At 39.7% G+C, this 23022-nt stretch overlaps 3 protein-coding genes across 4 annotated transcripts; 2 read left to right on the plus strand and 1 right to left on the minus strand.

Moving 5' to 3' along the window:
- The first annotated feature begins 1466 nt into the window (after positions 1-1466).
- ppp1r14d (protein phosphatase 1 regulatory inhibitor subunit 14D) lies at positions 1467-8894 on the plus strand. The gene is made up of 4 exons (XM_086049471.1): positions 1467-1877; positions 6376-6456; positions 8030-8062; positions 8472-8894. The coding sequence occupies exons 1-4, from the start codon at positions 1698-1700 to the stop codon at positions 8538-8540; spliced, it is 363 nt and encodes a 120-aa protein (XP_085905597.1). The 5' UTR covers positions 1467-1697; the 3' UTR covers positions 8541-8894.
- A 3-nt stretch (positions 8895-8897) lies between these two features.
- Positions 8898-14166, minus strand: zfyve19 (zinc finger, FYVE domain containing 19). Of its 2 annotated transcripts, XM_086049469.1 has the most exons (12): positions 13963-14166; positions 13738-13859; positions 13585-13638; positions 13348-13508; positions 13121-13263; positions 12100-12208; positions 11187-11405; positions 10753-10829; positions 10531-10632; positions 10260-10429; positions 9976-10070; positions 8898-9171 (listed from the first exon to the last, which is right to left on the minus strand). In XM_086049469.1, exons 1-11 carry the CDS (start codon positions 14014-14016, stop codon positions 9992-9994), a joined length of 1290 nt encoding a protein of 429 aa, XP_085905595.1. In that variant the 5' UTR covers positions 14017-14166; the 3' UTR covers positions 8898-9171; positions 9976-9991. The 2 variants fall into 2 exon arrangements, with proteins under 2 accessions (XP_085905595.1, XP_085905594.1); XM_086049468.1 differs by having other exon boundaries at positions 8898-10070; positions 13963-14165.
- bub1bb (BUB1 mitotic checkpoint serine/threonine kinase Bb) lies at positions 14150-20971 on the plus strand. The gene is made up of 9 exons (XM_086049470.1): positions 14150-14304; positions 15119-15273; positions 15368-15427; positions 15504-15648; positions 15724-15920; positions 16469-16629; positions 16725-16924; positions 17016-17116; positions 17618-20971. The coding sequence occupies exons 2-9, from the start codon at positions 15131-15133 to the stop codon at positions 17889-17891; spliced, it is 1281 nt and encodes a 426-aa protein (XP_085905596.1). The 5' UTR covers positions 14150-14304; positions 15119-15130; the 3' UTR covers positions 17892-20971.
- Positions 20972-23022: the final 2051 nt, after the last annotated feature.

Raw genomic sequence — 23022 nt, forward strand, 5'->3', positions numbered from 1 at the left:
AGCTTTGCATAACGATCATTTGAATTAGGTGTATTGGAGGAGGGTGACATCTAAAACAGGGCTAGATAGGGGCTCTGAAGACCGGACTTGGCAGTATTTTGAAACGACTGTGCTTAACACAAATGTTGTATTTACAACCTCTGTTATTACACTGTACTGACAAGTGGAGCTCGAGTCGTTCACTATGTCTGCTTTCATCTCCAGCGTACATGGCTGAGGTGAGCAGGCGGAAGGCACGTCTGTGGTCCTTAACCGTGCAAAACTAAGTAGCGTAATATCAGATGAATGAATTTGTGTAGCTGGAAAGGTGAGCTGTTGCAGGCCCTCAATAATTCAACTGCATGTGTAGCCATGGCTGATTCAAAGCCCCTACCAGCAGAACCTTACTAACCACATTGTAATGGGACCATTGGAATCTTTTGGGAACGGGATGGTGACGTATTGTTGACCGTTTATTAGTTGCTAATGATATTTGACGTGATTAAATTAGAAACAAATAAGACTGATATTTTTGTCCATCCTTTTTCACTTTTTGACATAAAGTAAATATAATTTTTGAAAAGTGGTTCGTGAGTGAGTGGTTCGACAGCTAATTATATTTTGTGTACAGCACGAAATAACTAAAACTAATATTGAAAAAACAAAACATTTTCATTAACAAAATGAAATTAAAAAGAAAATGCTTTGAAAAACGAAAACTTACTGAAACTATATCTTACATTTATGAAACTAACAAAAACTTTAATAATTATACATATTTATATATATATATATATATATATATATATATATATATATATATATATATATATATATATATATATATATATAATGTTCTTTCCAGGGTTTAGTGCACCTCTGGCCCGATGTCAGTTAGAAAATCCTCCAGCTTCCCATAACTTTGGAAAGGATAAGCGTTATACAAAATACCGTACATGGATAGAATGTTTTTTTTCTGATGATTTTGTGGGTGATTCTTTCCTGAATGGAAGAGTACTTCAGTGTCAGTATTTGCGTGTGTATGTTTTAGAACCATCAACTATAAAAGCTTGGTGTTATTTTTTTATGTTATTAAATGGCATTGTAACCATTAAGATTATGATGAGGAAATGTTGTGCAAGGGCAAAATCATTATCACATTTGAGGAACACAAAAAGAATCACTTCAAATTTTGTATACAAATACTGTACTGCAATTTAAAATGGAATCAAATGTCAAGCTTCACGAGAAAAAAAATACCTATTTTAAGGTGTCAGTGTTGTGTCAGTGACACATTTTCAGACACAGTTTGTTGCCCTTTGCTGATTTACTGGAATCTCTGTTGCTTTTTTTTCCCTTTATGGCTGTTACTGACCTATGCTCTTACACTACCTGCCACACACACACACACAAACAGCAAACACACACCCTATCATGTAAGTGTCACACACACACACAGAGGCGTATCTCATTACATCGTCCTCATAGTGTAGGCAGTGGGTGTTGCAAGAGGAGGCGAGGAGAGCTTCACAGAGAAAGAGAGAGAGAGAGGGACAAGCAGTGTGAGTCAGAGTCAGTGTTACTGAAAAGGCAGACACTGAATATTAGACCAGGATATACATACACAGAGGCCAGAGCCCGTACTGCCTGCCTGTGTGTGTGTGCGTGACAGAGAGCGCTTGGTGTGTTTCCACGGGTCTCCTGAGGCCGTGGCAACCATGGCGTCAGAGGCGAACACCCAGTCCAGAGTGATGTTCCAGTCCACCGGTAAAGTCGACGAGCCCGGGCACCGCAAACTTGGCAAGCTGACCGTCAAGTACAACCGCAAAGACCTGCAGAGGAGGCTGGACATTGAGGAGTGGATAGACGAACAGCTGCACCTGCTCTTTGACTGTGAGGTAGGGGGTAGACTCATGCACACATGCACACAAGCGCATACACACTCGTAGCTTGCTCATTGACGGATCAGAAGGAGAAATGCAAGTCAGCTAACTGTACTCTCTGCTGCGGTACAATATTGCAGTAAAGAGTACTACAAAATGACAGGATGTCAATCCTAACCGTAAGATTTAGAAATAAATACAAAGCTGACCTGTGCATTTACAGCGATGTACAGAAACACATCAACTACACTCCTGTAACATGGGACACAATCCAGTTATGTCACCAGCTGCACATTGATTTGCATTGGATTCTCTCAAGGGGAAACCATGGCAACAGATGTCTCATCTCCCACATGAAGCGGCTCGTCACATTCGGAAGAAGGATGTCCGTTGGCTAACATGGAATGACGATGCAGATTAATGACAACATCACCAAGGCAGAGACAAGCACATGATGTGCTATGAGGTGTGCTGTGTATGTGCTATTAGACAGGGACAACACACACATATTTATTGGCTATTTTAACACACAGGATGAACAGCACCTTCCTGCATTGTTGGAAATAAGGGAAGAATCCATCTTTGTCCCCTACAGTACAATCACTGGGTCAATATCAATATGAGGAGTCTTTGGCGTCCTCATCTGAATCACTTAGCCATCATGAAAATGAAACAGGACAATGAAAATCTATGTTGCAAACACCGGCACTCATACCAGTGCAATATGTGTCTTGAACTGTGTTATCTTCATTTTATCAGATTTTTGTTCTGTGATTTTGGCATGTCCCGCACACCTCTTTGCTATAAGGGATTAAGTGATAGTAAATGAAATTTCTTTTACATGCTTGCATTGTCAGCAACAAGTTATTTGATAAAATGAGCCATATTGATTACCTCAATTCTATTTACATTATCATAGTGAACATTTTTCATGTGTCCAACATAATTGCTGTCCACCCTGTCATTATTGGCTAACTGTCCCTTTAAGATGTTTTCAGTGACGTTACGACCAGCATTTTGTCTTTTGTCAATGGGGAGGCTGAAACAGTGACAGCTTAAATATTTACAATTATGTTTCACAGTGTTCATCATTTTATGTGTGCAGTTAAATGTTGTCAAACTTAACATGTTCACTCTGTCACTCATAGTGAAATATCAATTGGTGTTAAAACCTTTCAGAAAAATCTAATATATACACAGTACACAGTCATCACGAATAATGTTGCTAAGTGAAGGTCCCCTATGTGCTCGTGAAATGCTAACATTAGCTGAAATTCACATTTGCCATTTGTATGTAGCTACATTATATTGTCTGCTTGCAGTTCATTTATATTTAAAAATAAGTGTGGAAGCTTGACCAATATACATCTTGAATGGAATAACAGCTACTTAATACTGTGAAATTGAAGTTAATTTGAAAAGCTCAATGTTTTGGGATTCAAAGGTACCTTGGTAATATTAACTCCACTAATGTACTACATTTTACCACTTTATTTGAGCAGTATTTTAATTATCCGACTGCAAACTATGTGTCTGTACCTTTTCTAAGGCCAATAATGTTGCCAAGTTACACTATAAGATTCAAATGTCAAAGTATAATTTTTAGTGTCCGAGGCTATTGTACGCCTAAAGTTACAGTCATGTACAGGTACTGCTTATAAAGACTCGTTGGGTTGATCTTGATTACTTGTCACAGCTTTCTGTGAAATCTTCCTCGGCTTGATAATGTCCTAAAAACATGCAGTAACTTTACGTTTACCTGCTCATTATTATCTGGATCTAACCGTTTATTATTGTCTATATTAGCATGAGAACCAGTGAATGTGTATATGTCCACTGTAAGCAGAAGAATTGGATCAAAGATAACATTGGTTCAGTCATGATATATTGCATGTCATTGTGCAATGAATTGGATTCATTTCCTTAGAATTCTGCAAAAAATTCAGAACCCACTCAGAAAAAAAGTTAATTGTTCCATCTTTAGGGTCACAGTATCTGCTTTTAAATCTGACAAAACAATAATTGTTCAAATGGGAGACATTAGTGTAGACGAATGAGCTCCTAATTTCCCCATTTTTCTTACAGTGAATCATCTTCGCGTTGGGATATTTACATCATACAAAATTAGGTACAGCGTGCCTATGTGCACAGGATGATGACTAGAGTTATCATACATTTTTCATTACCTCAAGGGAAGCCTTCGCTGTTGGTTGGAGTCTTCCGCTTGGAAGCTTTTACCAACAGTCCTTTGCATGGCTGTCTAAATTATTTAACCACATCTCTAATTTATGCAAGCGCTGCCTTGGTCAGATTCTTTGCAAACTTCACACCTTTAAAGAAATAGTAAACCTCATAGAAGGTATGATCAGTCGAAATGGAAATGTCCAGCAGCATTTAAGCTTGTTCATGTAGGCTGACATTGTTGCTTACCCTCACATTGATAAAGTGAGTAAATCAATAATAGTAAGGGCTCCTTAATTGACATATAAATACTGAGGGATACTGACAGATAAAACGTTCTTCCTCAAACCACTCTATCAACATCAGCTTTTATTTCCTCGTGTTATTTTATTCCTCCTTATAAAGTGAATTCTAGCCAAATTATGTTACCCACTTGGTGTATAATTGTATTAATTTATTCATGTTGGATGTGTTTGCATTAATTATGGTGTAGGTCCTATAATAGAAAGGGCCTTGCTGTCTAACAGGAACAGAAAAAAAAGAGTCTGACGAGTTGAAATCGTGACGTTTGTACTGACATTTTTATTTCCTGGGCATGGTTTCCTTATTATCAAGGCAGTAAAAACATAGCATGTCTTGGTGGTGTTTTGTTTTGTGTTCCTTTAGACAGAGTCCCATCAGGATTATCCACTATGGACCATGGTTATCAGTGATTATCAATGCACAGTTGTATGGTATACGAGTTTGAAGGACACAATCAGTGCAAGGTGAAATGATTCCACGGGGCCAGGTTAAAAAAAAAAAAATCTGTTGAATTATATTTATTGACTAAAGTACAAACCCCAACCCTGATGAAAATGTAAAATGAAAACGACATATTTAATGTTAAAACTCAAAAATTGTATTGTTTTTTTTTTAACTTTGTGCTGATAATTACCAGGATTTCCTTTTCCTCTTTGGCCTGGGCAACACAACATCCATGATTTCCCAAAACAATCTGGATGTGGACTCATCAGACCAAAGCGCACTTTTCCCACTTTGGTAGAGTTTTAACTTGCATTTGTAGTTGTTGCAACAAACTGTGTTAACTTGACAATGTTTTTCCAAAGTATTTCTGAGCCCATGTGGCGATATGCTTTACACACAATCCCATTTTTGATACAGTGCCGTCAGAGGAATCAAAGATCATTGGTATTCAATGTTGGTTTTTTGCCTTGCTGCAAAAAGTACGACTGAGATGCTGTCCAGAGGCCTCATTAAAATGCAATTTATTTTACACTGAAGGTAAATCAGCCATGTTGTGCAATATGAAATGCCAAAGTTGAAGTACTGTAGAAGGGGTCATAAAAAACTTTTTGAGAAAAGTGAACATTTTATTCTCCTTGCACAGAGCTCAGGTTTGAATCCACTGTACTTCGAGGAATTATATTCACAAGATAGTCAACCAATGCTAACCTGTTGCTACAAATTATTGTAACAAAAGAATGCCAAAAAAGTAAACAAAAAAGACAGAGAACTTCCACTGCTTGTTTTAAATGAGCTGCCGCAGCTTCTTGTGAGGATCTCATGAAGGGCTTCCAGTACTGAAATATGCATTGCATGCAGAGCTGCAACAATCGGTTATTGCAGGCCAAAAGTAAATTAAGTGAGACAACAGCAAATTTAAAGAGGAAAAAAAAAGGTTATTACCAAAGTAATAATGATAATTAAAAAAAGAAGTCCTGTAGAGCTAAGCAGAATATAACATGGGGTCCATCCTGGCAACGTGTATCAATTAGAGGGAGCACCGGGGACCTGGCAAGAGGGTCCATCCACTCCACCACTCAGCACTTCACATTGATTAGTTCTCTCATCATCCAGAGAACCATCCAAGCCCAATCTTCCCCGGCAATGAAACCTTCCCAACCGGAAAATATTCCCCTGGAAAAGCAAACTACCCTGTCAAATATGAGCGTACACCTGCTGAGTCTGGATGTATTGGTGGTGAGGTTTCCTCCCAGGACACTCTTAGCGCTATTAAGTCATACATTTCTTAAGATGACACATTTGTGATATATCTTTGTATAGCCTCAATTGGCAGTTGTTTTTAAAAAGTAATAGTCACTACATTCGTGTCTTGGGTTAACAGGCACAGTGGAAACACTGACGCTCTATTTTACAATATTTTCCATTCCACTGGCTGCTCAGTGGTGTGGAGAGTCATTTGACTGGGATTTAGGATTGGATGCACCCTGTGAGTTTTTGTGTCATTCACATGTGGGTAATAGAGGATGAGGGAATAGGGATGCAGAAACAACTTTTACTCATTGTATATTTTATTTTGCTCTTGCAGGAGGAAGACATCCCAGAGTTGGAGATTGACATAGATGAGCTTCTGGAGCTGTCAGATGAGGGGCAAAGAATGCGAGTACAGGTATATAATTGAATGTTGATGTTGGGTTGAACACATATTTAATGTGTCCAATATTTAGGCACATGAGTAACATTTTATTCACACTTCACCCCAAGGTTATCATAGTAAACAAAATAATGAAATAAGCTAGAATTTACAAAACATTTTCGTTAACAAAATAAAATAAAAAAGAGTGTGCTTCTGCAATAGGGTGGCAAAAAATATGGTGCAGGAACAGGAGTGTGACATGAGAGCCCAAGAAAAAACTTGTTCAAAACCAGGTAAAATGGTATATGCTTTAAATCCAATATTCAGTGTGCTAAGAAACCAAGTTTGGTCACTCAGAATTTGGTTTGCAAGAGATTGTTGAATGTCGTGGCCCTCCATTGTTTCAGTTGGAGTGCTTGGTACCTGAGCAACAAGCACTTAGCACTCAAGTAAAAAATGTTCTTCTAATAATTTCTTTTTACACAGTTTTACCAGCTTCATGCAAAGATATTCACTTGGAAAAACTGGTACAAATGACCAATTATACATTGAAAATTACCTCTGAATGCCAGTGTTCGAGCATCTGGCTGGACCTTATTGAGAACCACCCAAAAATGAAAACAAACTGCAAATTCATTTTATGTTCATAAAAATAACTAAAACCCATTACAATTACAGCGAAAACGTCCTCTGTTTTCACCCGTGTCAATGAATATCATACATGAGCTCATGGTATGTATATATTTTGTTATTACTGCATGGACATATAGAATAAGGAAGGTCAGACAGTTGACTAGAAATTGTAATTTGTTGTTTTTGATTTTCGGCTCCGTCCTTTTTAGTCAGGGGTCGCTACATCGAGTTAATTGCATGCTATGTTTGAAAAAATTGTATGCCGAATGCCCTGCCTTACACAACCCACCCACGACAGTGGCATAAGAGGTCCAACTGTATGCTACTGTTTGCTCTCATAGGGATTCAATCCCAGTGCCTGGTGTCCGAAGTTAGCGGTGCTAGCCACTGAGCCACCCAGCCGGCTGCATGTAGGAATTGTAGTTTACTTTTCCCAATTACACAATACTTGTATTGTCTACTCGACAAACACTCATTTAAAAAAGTAAATATAAAACTAATACTAGTACAAATAAAAACAACTAAAATTAAGCATTAAAAAACTAATAAAAACCAACAAACAAATGTAAAAACGATTTAAATCCAGCTGAATTTCAAAAATATAAAAATAACTCAAATGAAAAATCCCAAATTATTATAAGCCTGCTTCACCTAAATAAAAGCCTGTTTTGTGGGATACGAGCTGAACTAACACTTGACATGCAGCAGGAATTCAATGTTGCAATAATGCTTGAAAGAATTATTGACAAAGGTGTTGGAACCTGAGAGGGAGGCCTTGGCTCTGCTCCAGTCTCTTTTCTAGTTAATTCAACGTGTTTGATAGATTCGCGGTTAGGCTTTTCAAGTTCTTCCACACCAAAAACCATCTGGCCCACCAATGATTGACTGATGAAACAATACTTTTTCCAACACTTTTGACTGCATAGTGTAGAAATGTCCAACTTGTTGTCTGTGTTTTTTCTGCTGCTTTCAGGAGTTGTTGCAGGAATGCAGGAAGCCAATAGAGGTGAGGAGATTAAAATTGTTCTACTACTTGCTTGACATTGCATGCAGGCGATCGTATCTGGTCATATCATATCAGAGGTGCTGTGTTAGTGTGTTCAAATGTCAGGGGGGCACACTGGTTTCCTTCTACTTTCCACAAGCATGCATGTTAGGTTCACTGAATACTATATTGTCCTGTAGGCTTGAATGTGAGTGTGAATGTTTGTTGACTGGCGACAGATCCAGAGTGTATTCCGCTCCTCGCCTGAATGCAGCTTGGATACACTTGAGCTCATCCACTCATTTCTTTAAACAGAGGAAAAGCTGTAGAACATGGATGTGTATGTTTATGATATAGTATGTATGCATGTACATTATTTGAAAAAAATATTGTCAGTGGAGTTATAAGCGGGTTTGTGCATATTTCTTAGGATTTTGTCAACGCGCTGCTCTACAGGATAAAGGGACTACGCAAAATGTCAGGCCCCTTGAAGAAGTAGGTCCAGGTCAAATGAAGAATTGAAGCAATGGATTCCTATTGGCTCCAGTCCCCCATGTGTTTACCGTTTGGATGCCTGTATGTGCGGTTCATATCCTCAAGCGAGTTCTTCCTGACTCAGTCGCATCAGTTGGGAACCCAAAGCAGTCAATCAAATTCAATGATTTCCTTTGAATTTGTGGACAGTTATGACATCGTGTCTCCCACAAACATAATGCACATGTGGTAATAGTCGTATTACTCGCTATTTTTATCATGTCTAAGACTGTAAATTTTTGTTTGCTTGTTAATGTACATATATTTTCATTCATATGAGTGCTGTATGACAATAAAATGAGACATTTTCAATACTAAAGAGTCACATTTCATTGAACAAGAAATGTCAGTTTATTTGTTCCACGCCACACACACGTTCAGTAAGTCCCCCTCATGAAATCACTTGACTTTTACAAGACAATTAGACTGCCAGTCAGCCTATCATTTCCAGAAAGCATTTTCTGACATTTATTTTTCAGCACGGCACAGGAAGCCGAAGGGGATGTTGACATGTCAGGTTTAGGAGTAAACACAGCAAAAATCATCGGCAGGAAGGTCCATTAAGTATGCATCCATTATCCTCTCCCATTTCCTGTCTGTGTACGACATAACCAGAAAAGGCAAACACATTAACGACCTCCATACAACGCTTAATGGAGCCCCCAGAGGAGCGTGATGATGGTTCCTCCTCAGTCGGCTAGACAGTGATGTGTCTTGACGAGACTACACTCTGCTGGTCTCTCTGTCACACATGAGGGTCTTTTGGTTCAATCAGGGTCCATTATAGTAATTTGCTTGGATCACCCCCATTTCCATTATAGAAGCCATCAGACTTTTCACTTGTGGCCTCCCTGCCAGGCTTACACATTGACATTTCTGCGAAGTGCTTATAGGCCTACTAACCTGCAAAACTACAACAAAATAGATCTCACCATCTCTAGAAGACACCCTGCAGCAGCCACTGTAATGAAATTACGTGCAAAGAGAAGCGGAGGCAATGCTGTGATGTTCGACACACATCCAAACATAATTACAAGTGTGGCTGAGGTGCCTGCCAATGGAAAACAAAACCCTCACTAATCCTTTTATACGGACTCTGTGGAGCTTTGTCACTACAGTGCTGACAGTCTGATGTTGTAAATCATTCCAAAAGCTCATAATTTGCTTTTTGTGTGTGTTGTCAACATTTTAAGATCCTCAAATTGCAAAGTATAGCTAGCCGCTGTTGTTTCAAGGAAGTAGAACATAACAAAAAATGTTTTTTTTGATCTTGAGGCAGTGCAGCTCTGCTAAAATAGCCCATCATTCAAAGTATTTAGAACACTGCATTGTTCATATATCACATATTGTTTAACATGTATTAGTGCTTCAATCCGGTTTCGCAGTGTTGATAAGGCCACCGTCATCGGCGCAGCATCAGGACTTTCTTTTCTTTTTAGGTGCAGTGTAATTGGTGGTGCGATGCTCCTTCCTGTCGTATTTATTGTGTCCTTCCCTGCGGATGTAAAAGAGCGTGGATTTATAATTCATAACACTAAATACTTAATATGCATGCTGCTCGGCAATATGGCGACAGCTTGCCTCAAATTTATCTGGGTCATGGTCTGCATTTGCAGTCACATGCATCTATTTGGTGGCGCACCCTTAAAGTATTCTAAATCATAGCAAATTCACGTTATGCTACCTGAAGCAGCGATTACAGTACAGGTCTCCATCACAGGTGTGGCAGCGTAAAGTGGCATCATGGTTACAGATGCAACACCACGGAAGTTCATCGTCATCACTGTCTGACGGCGGCTCCACTGATCTTACAGATGTTGGTGGAGTCCGACTCTTGGTTGCAGGAGCTTTAGTCTGTCAAAGAGATGAGGAAAAAAAAAAAAGATCATTTCTAAGTAATGATCATTAACCGCTCATAAATACTCAAAAGTTAGATTTTGCTTATTGTTTAATACAGGCTTCTTGGGGGAATTTTCCTTCTCTGTGTTTTTTGGTCCACGGTTTTCTAGAGGTATGTTGTAGCCACTGGCCTCATCTAGTGCAGCTTCTTCTGACAGCTGCAACAACAGACACGCATGAATTACATCATGTAAGCATATTATCGCTGTTAAGTGGTCTCAAAATCAATGTGTATTATATGAGAGTGGCGGTGTCATCCACATGCACACATAGCATACCTGCTTTAAAACCCTTTTTATGGTTTCATCCTCTGTCTCCTCATCACTGTCGGGATGTTTGTAATCATCCATTTTCACTAAAAGTGACATACTTTTTTTAAAAAAAAAATAAAAAGCATGTGCATCTAACATTTAGATGAACAGTTCATCTTTAATGAAGGTTCGTACATAAGAGAGCTATCTTAAAGTGGAAGTCAATCCAAACATATTTTTTCAAGAATATGTTCTATGCAGGCCCACTAATTGAAACAAGGCATTCTGATATATATATAGCGTTTGTGAAATAAGATTTAATCCACCCGTTTTTAGCCATCTCGTCACTTCTGTCGACTGATGTTTGGGTTAACTTCCTCTTTAAAGTCACAATAAGAAAGTTTATGTGTGGCTTTCTCGCACTGAGTAACACTGCTGTGAGTTGCTGATATGTGTTGAACCTTTGTCTGGGTCCTGGCCTTTCAGCTGTGCGAGCCTCTTGGCCATGTTGAGGATTTGTTCTGTGGAATGATGATCCCTTCCCAACTCCTTTTGGGCCTCTTCAAGCAAACGTGCCGCCTCAGTCTCAAGCTGCCTCCTTGAGTCTTGGTTCTCATCCATATTATCCTGTAGTGTCCTGTCTTCCCCTTTGTTAAGATCATTCATGCGTCCACTATTACCTGATAAAACATATTTTTTTAGATAATGATAGTTCATCAAATGGTGGCTCGACCGCCACTAGCCTTGCGGCATGACCACGGTATGCCCACAAGGAACAAGGACAACGATATAAAGTGAAGCTTCATCGGCACATTATTAAGACCAATAATGCGCGGACATCAACTATGTGCTAACGGAAAATGTCTTTACTGTCCTAACACTTATCGAAATATGACATGTGACCAGGCTTGTTAAAGCTAATTTAGCAAATGGTGATATTTAAAATAATTTTTTCATTGACTTCTACAATGCCGGTCCTTCAAAATATGTCTACACATGAAAAAGGTTGCTAAAAGTTTGGGGGCCGCTGCCTTAAAAAAAACAAAAAAAACAAAAAATGTACACTGCGTATCGTTGGAATGTAAGTGCTAAGTCAATATTTTGATAATTTTGCACTAGATTTATTCTTTGAAGCATTAATATTTAGTGCAATTGCAATGCCTTGCTTTTACAATCATAGCCAGGAATCCTATTGGACAGGATAAAGACACTAAATGTGATATAATCATGGCAACTTAGGGAATTATATTATGTATATACGGGACCAGTACTGGTTCTGGCAGGATCACCACAACTTGACTGATGGTGGCCCACTCAAAAAGGCTTAATGTCGGATCCTATGTTAGAACTGTTTCATAGAGGATGTTTTCTTACTGTATCCAGGATTTGCAAGCTGCTGGTCAATGCCAACCTCCTCTGTCATCTGAGTAAGAAGATCATTGGTTTGCTCGGTCTGAGTCCTGTTATCTGGAGGCTGGTGGACCTATAAAATGGAACACAATGACACACATCCATGTTTGTGACTATAAATGAGACCAGTGTTGGCACTGTTACTTTGAATTTACAGATGGCTTGATTTTTACATGTAACAAAGATTACAAGTTGCTTTATTATTTTCAGCACACGCAGACCACTCCGCGTAACGTAAAAATGAGAACTGGTTTGGCCAATACTTTATTGGAAGTGTGCTCCGATTCCAAATGTTCCTTTAGATTTAATTTCTTTTTTTTTTTTTTTTTTTTAATCTAACACTGTCGACAGTACAACCAACCTGAATCTTTTCATCTTTAACTGTCACAAACTCAATACGTATAGGGACTGTATTTCCATCTTGAAAACGCATACGCCTCTACTTCCTTCATTGGAATGTTCACGTGCAATCTGCTGAAAATGTGAGCTGGCGCACTCCGCAGAAATTAGGGTGTAGATGACCTCATCCCATAATACTTTTTGGTTGAAGATGTAAATCTTTTCCCTTTATTACTTTTATGTTCCATAATGTACAGCTGTTTGTTATGTAACTGTTGGTTGGTTAAAGGCTGTGTTTTAACTCTTTTATTTTATTTGTTAACTATTATTTTTGGCGCATGTGCAAACTATGCATGTACCAAGACAGTGGCTGAATTTGGTGTGGTGATCAATACCTTGCGCCTCATGTTACTCACTTGTGCAACCTAGTAGCAATTATCTGCTATTGTATTCCTTGAAGATAGATGTTTTACAGCTGGAATTAGCCAGCTTTGTTTTGTATTGTTACAAAGTAATCCATTTAGTGTTTGAATAGTAACTTGACATGTTAGATTGCTAGTTACTCGAAATGGCAGCCATTACTGAATACAAAGTAACTTGTTACTGTCATCACTGAACACGACATGCATGTTAGGGTTGTGCTCACAGGTGGGGGGGCTTGAGAAGGAGGAATTTCTCCCTTTAAAGCTGCTAACCGGTCTTCCATCTCCTGTGAAGAAGGCACTGGCTTGCTGGGACCTTTAAGGGCAGCAAGCCGAGTCTCAAGGTCTTTTTCAGAAGGGATGGACTCTGTGCAGGAGGTAAAAGCAGCATCAGCAAGTGAAATAACTGACACGTAAACTGTTCTTATTTGTTAATAAGAAATGATAATACTTGGTGTGGTGTCTTCTTTCAGCTTTTGAAGCCTTTCGGCAATTGTCTGATCTTCCTTACTCAGACCTTTGGGAGGGGGAAGACCTGCTACAGAATGTATACTGCCTCCATGTGGTTGTGTCTTCTGTCCTTGTTGTTTGGCTTCAAACGCAGCAACTCGTCTGTGGAGCAATTATGTTTTGTTTAATGAATACACAATTCCTAGAAACATTAGGTTAACAAACGTGATCAACTCACTTTTTGTAGTTTTCAGGGGGAGACCATCTTTCAGCATCGTTTGAAGTAGTCCCGCTGGAAACATATAGTGGTGCAGAATCAGTAGAAGTCACTCCCTGAATTGTTCACTAAAACTAATTAAATGCAATTAATATTAATTTTCACGAGATCTACCTTGTAAGATTACCATGGCATTGCTTGCAGACCTTCTGCTGGGTGTTGCCATACCGTGGCACCACAGCATTATAAGTCAAGCAGCTGGTGCAAAAGGATCGGCCACAGCTTTTACAACCCAACTAGGAGCAAAATAAATAAAAGCACAGACGTATTTTACACACTCGAAAGAAATGTGATACAGTGTTTAGCCATAATGACCCGTGCCAGGCCGAAACACCTTACCTCCTTTTTAAAGACACCAAACTTAGAGGTGCAACAATAACAACGGTTATCCATTCCTATACGGATGCAAGCATAAGTTACAAATTGACGAAGATATAACAACTATGTACATATGTAAGGCGGCACAACTTAAAAGTCAATAGAATTAAACGTCAAGCCCCCCTTTACAACATAAACAGGAAGAAATCCGGAAGCTGTATTATTGCGTCATAACCGCTTTTGTGATTCCACCAATGAGTTTTCGCCCAACCAAACAGCGCTCCTCGTTCAAAACAGCAACGAAGCTTGCCGCTGCACTGCAATCAACAAGAGAGAAGTTTGATATTTGATGCACACAAGTTTGTGAGTGATAACCAAACGATTGTTTCACAGAACACGTGTACCGTATTAGGTGGTGGATTAAATAGGACCATTGTGGAACCTTAACTGTACTATCTCTCGAGCTATTTTTTTATCGAGCTAACGCGTTAGCCTCCACGTTATGCGGTCTAGTGCAAATGCGACACTTGCTCTTCAGTTTTAAATTGATTATGCTGCAAGGTATCATGGTTTAGTGCATAATGCTAAATCACCATGTGTTGTTGTTCACCAATCTAGCATTGGAGGTTTTAATCTAGCATTGAAGGTTTTATTTGATAGTCATTTACGTAACCGCATGTTACGGATGTTTCTGGAATACTGCCCCTCATTCCTGTGTGGTATATGTATAGAAAGAAAGCAAGCACTCATTCTTTAGATCTTCAGTTGTATAGCTGAATAGATACTTTATTCATCCACTGTTCTGTGATTCTATCCATGTTTCTTGTTCAATTATATAATGCAACATAAGCTTTTGCCACTCGTGGTCCCCAATAATAAGCAAGTGTTATAAACTAAAACAGGAATTTTTCTTCTAAAAAAAAAAAAAAAAGAGTCGCCCAGCCCTACTTTGTATTTTATTAATAACACACAGAAACCTTAGTATTTGTGGAGCGTCAACACATTTCTGACTATTGCACTTTTTGCATCAAAAATGGAGGGTGTTGGAGTACAGGCACTTGTATGTATGTATTCGTTGGTGACAGTCATCAAATTGATTCTTTAAAAAAATGCGGTTCTTGTCTATGTTTGCTGTGGAAATAAACTTTAAAATGAATGTTCATCTTTCTGTTCCCAGCTACTTTCCATAATGGCAGAAGGGGAGGACGTAGAATGGGAGCTCTGCAAAGAGAACATTCAGCCTCTGAGACGTGGGAGAAACATGTCAGCCTTGCTCCAGGCACTCAGTCACACCAAAGATGGCCTCAGCCCTGCCATCCTCCAACAGCGACAGTATGATTAATGCCTTGAATAAAACATGACTATGTGTATTATTATAATTGTAAAATTATGATAACGTTTGTGACTATATGGCATTTTTTCATAGGGCTTTTGAGTCAGAATTGCGGCTGTACAATGGAGATGATCCACTCGATGTTTGGGATCGGTAAGTGTAAATAAATTGAGTACAGTACAGATTTAAACACTATTTAATACTGCTCATGTGGTTCTGTGTTGAACAGGTACATTAAATGGTCAGAGCAAATGTTTCCTCAGGGTGGAAAAGAGAGCAACCTGAGCACACTGTTAGAGCAAGCCGTGACACGATACGTAGATGAAAAGAAATATCACGACGATCCTCGCTACGTTGACCTCTGGATCAAATATGTGCGTCTCCTGGTATTTAACACCACGCTGTCACTTTGACGTGTTGAAACCTAATATTGGAGGTGTGTTTGTTAGGCAGGGCACTGCTTGGAGCGATTGGACATTTACAGGTACATGAAAGCCCAGGGAATAGGGACCACCCGGGCGTCCTTCTACATCGCCTGGGCTGAGGAGCTTGAAAACCGTGGTGACTTCCTCAAAGCCGACTTGGTTTTCCAAGAAGGACTTCATATGTTTGCCCAGCCTCTTGACAGGCTACAACAGTTTCACAAGTAGGTATCCACCCTTTATTATATGAAGTACACACCTTCATCACAGTTATACAGTGTCTATAGGCTGCTATTCATTAAGATGTTTTTCAACTCCTCTCAGCTAATCAGTACAGCTGTACTGTATATATGAATTGCCCGTATAAGTATTACCATAAAATGAGGGATTGCTCTGGTTGTCACATTTGATTGAATGTTAAACAATAGATTTAGACCGTTATTTAAAGGCTTGTGCAGGCTAAAATGAAGTACCCACGCAGCTCCACATGTTGGTATATGTGCGTGGCTTCTCTCATCAAGAAACTACACTTTTGATTTATGACCTTAGTAAATGCAACCAGTGGGGGAGGGCGAGAGAGTGTGAGTGAGAGAGGAGCCCTTAGGCCTTGTCAGTTTATAATTCACCCATAGGTATCAGTGTCAATGATGCCTTTGTATGTGCCTTTTGATGACTTTTTTTAACATAATAAAATCCTGCGATTTTAGATAGGTGTGTGCTCATTTTCCACCATAAATTAACTGCATCGAATCCTAATGTTCTTTGTCATTAGGTTGCTGCAGGCTCGCGTGTCCCGGCAAGCGATGAATAAGGTTAACGATAGCGACAGTGACGACGAGACCAAACAACCTGAGAGGGTTTCTCTCGCCGAGCTCAAAGCGCGAGGGAAGAAGGGCGCCGCGCCTATCGTCAGAACTGGAGCTGCAATCAAAAGTAAGCACAACAAGACCTCACTCAAGCGCAGTATGTAGGCTTCTTGAGCAAGGAAATGTTTGGTGTGAAGAGTTTAAATATCGATATGTATTTAGGTGTCTCAAGGGGCCTGGGTTTACGTGCCGCTCCAATTGAAGAAAGCAGCGGTCACAGCGGCAACAGTAAGATGGTGATCTTTGATGAGAACAAGGCGAGCGCCGGTCCTTCTGAACCAAAATTCGAGCCGTGGTTGGCTCCTCCTACAGCAAGGACAAAGGAAAATGAGAAAAGGGTGGAGAAATGGTGCGATGTGAAGGTAGGATCAAATCTGAATTCATTTTGATATAGGTTTTGTGTACGCTGTCGTAATGTTTGCTTACATTTCCCGCCATTTTTGTACATCCAAGATGCCCCAGAAATCCAAATTTGGAATTGCACCGATGGCTGCACCTCCTCCAAGACCCACATTCCAACCATTTGTTGACGAGTCAGATGAGACTCCAAAAATGTGAGTGATCAATATTGAATAAATAGTCCACTCTTTTTTTAAAGATTTTATTGAACACACACTGTACACTAGCTTGGATAATTGATTTCATCCCAGAGATCAACAGAACAAATTTGCTCACTGAATTTTAAAGGTGCGCGATGTAGTGTTATCTAGTGTTGAAATTGCAGATTATAATCTCACCTACCTCCCTTTGCAAGCGATTGTGTCCACATTGTGCTGTCCTACTTTGGAATGTCATGTTTGGTTTTGACATGCATTTCAAACCACAGCACCTGCATCTTTCTTGATGCCCTAATATACAACTGTAAATACAAATATATACCCGCACAGTATTTAACACACAAAAAAAACCTGTATGTTGAGCAAATGATTTTTAAATTTGAAATATTGTTTTCAAGCAAATACAAAATGTACAATAACAATTTTGGTTTTGTTGTGCATGTGATTCAAATTTTCTTCTTTCCCTGTTTCCTCTGTGTTGCGTGACCCCTCGCTCAGGACGCCGTGCAAGATCATCCCGACAGTGAACAACATTTTGTCAGCACGCAAGCCCTGCAGAGACGACACTCCTCTGAAAAGGCTGCTGGAGCACCAACATCAACAGAAAGAAGGCGAAGCGAGCAAAGAGCTGGAAAAGAGCATGTACTGTAAAGAGCTGCTCTTCAGCGGCACCACCGAATTCAGCTTGGAGGAACTGCGTGCCGAGCTGTATTTCAAGGAGAAGAATTCGCAGGTGGTCATGTGCCCTGACAAGCCAGCCACTGGGATGTAATAAGAAGGCAAGCATGTTCATTGTTATAATCTCCAATAGAACAATTTCAAAGTCTAAAATGTTCCAATACATCATTCCACTATATTCGTCCATCCAGTGAAAATAGCATAACAATAAATAACTTAACTGAAAATGCGTTTTCCCTGCAGTGTCAAGAGGATATCATTATCATTTTATTGATCCTCCAGACATTTAAAAAGTAGTAATGCTGTTTTCATTGCCTACTGTTGAAGTGGAATCAATTTGACATTTTGTTCATTACTGTACTTTGCAGTGTAGGGTCTGACATTAAACGTTTATGGTGGCCATGTCTGATGTGGTACTAACCCTGTATATTTATGATCTAATATAGTGGTCCCCACCCTTTTTTCCGCCACGGACCGGTTCGGACAAGTACATACTTTTCACGGGCTAGCAACCATCCGTCGATGGTGGTATAATGTATTTTTAAATTGCCATTTTTAAATCAGTGGTACTGAAAACTAAACTAGCTAGAGAGTACGTCAACATTTTATTAATGTAGGAAGTAATTTTGTAAAACAAAATGAAAAATATATATATTTTTCTCATTCATTTTAAACATTTTTTATTCAACAGTAAAACAAATATTAAATAGACCTGGATGAGCTTAACATTGGCGCTTATATAATAGGTTTGCATGTAAAAATGACACCAGTACTAAAATGCCCACCTCAAAAGACTCTGTAGTGATTTAAGGGCTTTTTTTATGATTAGGTTTACGACAAATTGCCCCGCCCCTTTTGGGCCGTGTCTTATGTTATGTTTTCGGTCTCAGCGGTCTACGTCACGGGAGGGAGCCAAGCGAGGTAATATTGCTCACTTTGTCAGTTTTGTTGTCTAAAACGGCGACCGATCGCCACCAAAATGCAAATGCACATTACTACTCTTGTCCACTTCAACCTGTGAAAGTATAAAAGTGTTCTGCACAATAGTTTGGATGTCATCATGATCACCTCCACAAAATCAAAAATACCGTGGCGATCGCTTCTCCACTTACACAGGCTGAAGCGGACAAGAGCATTAATGCGCACACGAACCCCGATATATTTCGGACATTTAGCGACGCTAAACTCGTGTCAACACTCGCAAGCATGGATCTTTGTCCCCCGCCTTCCCTCCACTCCCCAGCTAACAGTAGGACAACAGTACAGCTAATAGCAACAGCTTCAGGCCGTTAAAACAAAAGGCGTTAGCACAGCAACATTAGGTCCTGACTGTCCGCGCAGCGTGAGGAGGTGATCATGAGCCTGCGTCTTCATGTCGCGGGGTTGCCTACCAAGCAGTCGCGTGCGTTGTCCGACACCGCTTGCAGCCGCCAGAGAGTGAGGTAAGCCCTCATCGAACAAGCGTCAATGTTCAGCAATCAAAAAGTTCCAGCGAGGAGGCTGACTGCGCAGCCGAGTGTGGCCGCATTGGAACGTACCGTTTCGGCTGTTACGTTCCATTGGACAGCGTGTTGTCGGTCGAAAAACTGTGGCCATTCCTCATCCAAATAAATGTGCACGTCCACTCATTCCCACTTCAGTCTCTGTAAATATCTTAACTGGTGTTAAATGCCAGTTTTCTGATCTTTTAACTGTGATCAGAAAAGAAGCAGTTTTTTTTTTTTTTAATAGCAAAGAAGCAGTGTGCCTCGTCCCATCATAAATCTATGTAGCTCTGCTCACTTCCACATTTCCTCATCCTCATATAAATCAGCCACGGAGAGGTTAATCCTTTTGATATGTTGAAGTGGTCATTAGTAAGGGTGTCCACATAAATTTTGGTGCCAGTTGTAATCATTTGTAATCGGTTCCTCCAGTGACTCCGACCGAACAAGGATAGAACGGTAGGGGGCGCGGCCATTCTCCTCATTAACCAGAGGCGTTATTCATGGAGTCACTTATTTTCTAATTTCTCCCAAATGTTTTGATAAAATAGAAAATGACAACCCATTCCCATTTTCCTGATCAAAAAATATATAAAATGAATTTGTTAGTGAAAACATGGCCATCCCGTTTCAACCGTCCCTTTAAACAATATAAAATAACACAGGAACTACTAAAAATTGCCCCCTCAGGATTAATAAATGCTCCTTAAAATGTCCATCCATTCGGCCGTTTTCTTCCGTTTATCCGGGACCAGCAGCTTTATTAGGGAAGCCCAGACTTCCCTTTCCTCAGCCACTTCATCAAGCTCCTGGGGAATCCTGACAAGCTCCCAGGCCAGCTGGGAGACAATGTCTCTCCAGTGTGTTCTGGGTTGTTCCCGGGGCCTCCTCCTGGTGGGATGTGCCCGGAAGACCACACCAGGGAGATGTCCAGGAGGCATCATAATCAGATGCCCAAGCCACCTCATCTGGCTTCTTTGAGTCCCTCCCAGACAGACCGAGCTTCTCACGCTATCTCTCAGGGAGAGCCCGACACCCTGCGGAGGAGACTCATTTCAACCGGTTGTATCTGGGATCTTGTTCTTTTGGTCTTGACCCACAGCTTGTGAGCGTAGGGACGTAGATCGACCGGTAAATCGAGAGCTTTGCCTTTCGGGTCAGTTCCTTCACCCCACCACAGACCGATACAGAGTCCGCTTCCCTGCAGATGCAGCACTGATTCGCCTGTCGATCTCCTGCTCCATCCTTCCCTCTCTCGGGTACAAGAATCCTCTGAATCTGAGATTAGACTTCCAGACAGAACCTCCTTACCAGCACCAAAGCTGGTCCTTGTTGCCTTTGTAAGACAAAATTGTAATGCAGCTCTTGTTTTGGATTGCAATGGAAAAGTGTACATAATGTTGTCCTATAGGCTTGAATTTTCACTTTGATCTGAGGGTGTGCATGTGACCCTTATTTAGGTTCCAGTTAATGCTGATTTTATGTCACATAGAAATGAACAAAATATTATTTTACTGTTACAGGGTGATGTAAACTCTACTCGATATTGGATCTGCTTCTATACCTACTTCTCTTTGTCCAGTAGTGAAATATATCGCCATACTTTCTGATTTTTGTGTTGTTTCACAACAGTTCCAAATGATAAAGAGTTGGGTGCTAAACCATGTCAATAAAATTCTTCAATAGGAAATGTTTTGTGTATCATTAATTCATTAGAGATGACCAGAATAATGATGTTTTAATTCATTTGAGTATTGGGATTGACTATTCATTAATGAAGATTCAGAATCGACTTCACTACTTGGTTGCAAGCAGCAGACATGCTGTTGATTCAGTAGTCTGTGGTCGACACCAAGAAAAACATATCAGCTATTGGAAGTTGACATCATGCCGACTTCCAAGGCAGCAGTAATATGCTCGATAGAGCACAGACAAGGAAATAAGTTTAGAAACATTCAGAGACAGTTTCTCTCAAAAAACAATCGATCATTACAAACTACTTCTCAATGTTTCTCTTAGTTGATTATAATAATGTAAAATTCCCATCCACACCACATTCTCTTATGTGGTCAATCAGGTGTTGTCTTGACCCCTTAATTTCCCTTTTAATCTATATTCTTCATTTTGACATTTTAGATCATTCTGTGATGTCCAGCAGTATGATTCTAGTCAAGTGACTTTTATTTTAAGGAATCCCTTAGGGCTGCAACTAATTATTTTAATAAAGCATCTGTCGATCAGATTGATTAATTTGATTTAAAAAAAAGGTTTAATTTCCATTACTTCAAATTGACAGTGCAGAAAATGCACAATCATAAATTATTTTTATTAATTTGATAATCAATTAGTTGTTGAGTAATCGTTGCACCTGCACAATCTCTTGGTTTAAGGAAACTATTACAGCAGCTGGCTTGATGTTAATCATTCCTCCAACTGTGGTTTATCCTGCTGACCAAAGTAGTGCTAATCAACAGTGATGATGGGATCTCCTTTGCACACACACAGAAAACAGTTTGCAGAGCAGATGTTGATGAATGGCTGTAGGATAGGTGGTCAGCTCATTAGCAAGTCAAATCCTCCCATTACAATGCTAGGCCTTGGTCCTTCCCCACGATACCCACATGCTGTTGTGCAAATGCAGGCTGCTTTCACTGCAACACTGGAGAAAAGTGACTTTAATCACATAGTGGAAATATGACTTCTGCCAGCCAAGATCCTCTCAACTGGTGAGTTGCCAAACTGTCTACTTTAAATTTTGGGCTTTGAGAGCTCAGAGCAGCTGAAATTCACTGATAAATGATGGGAAACATGATGCACTGCCACGGTACTAACGCAGCATAACCACATTATAATCTACAGCTCGTTTTTTGACAGGACTTATTAAAAGCTCATCCCAAGAAAGAAAGCAAGCAAGCAGGCAGGCAGCGACTTCGATAACAGAAAATCCATAGCGATTTCTTTTACTGCAGAGTGGCAAAATGGTGTAAGCAGGCCACATTCGTGCAGACAGGCTCTCAGAGCATGCAGCTTTGTGGCCCTGAGTTCTTAATTTGAAAGACAAGCGTATTCATGTTCTGTGGGCGAGATGCTTTTAACCCAGTTTTTTTCCCCCCTCACTTTTTCACTTTTGGAAATCACATGAACATTTTTCATAAAAGCACAGAAAGAAACTACACTCGGTTGATTTGCCTTGGAGAAACTCAGCAGCATATTATTGGAGTAATTTCTACAGAGTTTGGGTGTCGCTTTCTGCCAGGAAAATAAATGAATAGGGGGAAAATAAGTCGTAATAGAAAATAATATTCTCTTGGAAGCGGTACCAAAGTTGTACCTCACAATTTAAAATACATTTTTTAATACTTATCTGTTATAAATCTTACTGTTTTGCCTCACTTCCTCATATAGGTTTAATCTCTCCACTCTATGTTAATTTAATATTTCATACATTGTACAATGTTTAGATTGAGTTTTGGCTCAGTGTTAACATTTATATTTTTATGAGGACAAATAACCACATAGGTCAATTTAGTTTGTCAACTTTTAATAATATAGTCTTACTAGTCTATACTGTTATCTTACCCATATTTTTAAGCAAAATACATTTATTTCATCGGTATATGTTGAACCTTCTGACCCATTGCATAATCCTTCCAGCTTCAGCAAGATTGAATTGAAATGTAAAATATTAAGGCGGTTCTACATATGCAACATCCAGGCTTTCATATTAATGATTTGTTTTAA

The sequence above is a fragment of the Filicampus tigris genome, chromosome 13 (assembly GCF_054856515.1).
Source record: "Filicampus tigris isolate MCC_2025a chromosome 13, RoL_Ftig_1.0, whole genome shotgun sequence".
Classification (NCBI taxonomy): Eukaryota; Metazoa; Chordata; class Actinopteri; order Syngnathiformes; family Syngnathidae; genus Filicampus; species Filicampus tigris.

Coding starts and splice junctions, on each gene's coding strand:
- zfyve19 (XM_086049469.1), bottom strand. CDS start 14,016: ATGGATAACCGTTGTTATTGTTGCACCTCTAAGTTTGGTGTCTTTAAA. Junction 13,264..13,347: donor GAAAGAAGACACCACACCAA/GTATTATCATTT, acceptor CCTCCTGCACAG/AGTCCATCCCTTCTGAAAAA. Junction 10,071..10,259: donor TACTGTAATCGCTGCTTCAG/GTAGCATAACGT, acceptor TTACATCCGCAG/GGAAGGACACAATAAATACG.
- ppp1r14d (XM_086049471.1), top strand. CDS start 1,698: ATGGCGTCAGAGGCGAACACCCAGTCCAGAGTGATGTTCCAGTCCACC. Junction 1,878..6,375: donor ACCTGCTCTTTGACTGTGAG/GTAGGGGGTAGA, acceptor TTGCTCTTGCAG/GAGGAAGACATCCCAGAGTT. Junction 8,063..8,471: donor AATGCAGGAAGCCAATAGAG/GTGAGGAGATTA, acceptor CATATTTCTTAG/GATTTTGTCAACGCGCTGCT.
- bub1bb (XM_086049470.1), top strand. CDS start 15,131: ATGGCAGAAGGGGAGGACGTAGAATGGGAGCTCTGCAAAGAGAACATT. Junction 15,649..15,723: donor TTGACCTCTGGATCAAATAT/GTGCGTCTCCTG, acceptor TGTGTTTGTTAG/GCAGGGCACTGCTTGGAGCG. Junction 16,925..17,015: donor AGAAATGGTGCGATGTGAAG/GTAGGATCAAAT, acceptor TGTACATCCAAG/ATGCCCCAGAAATCCAAATT.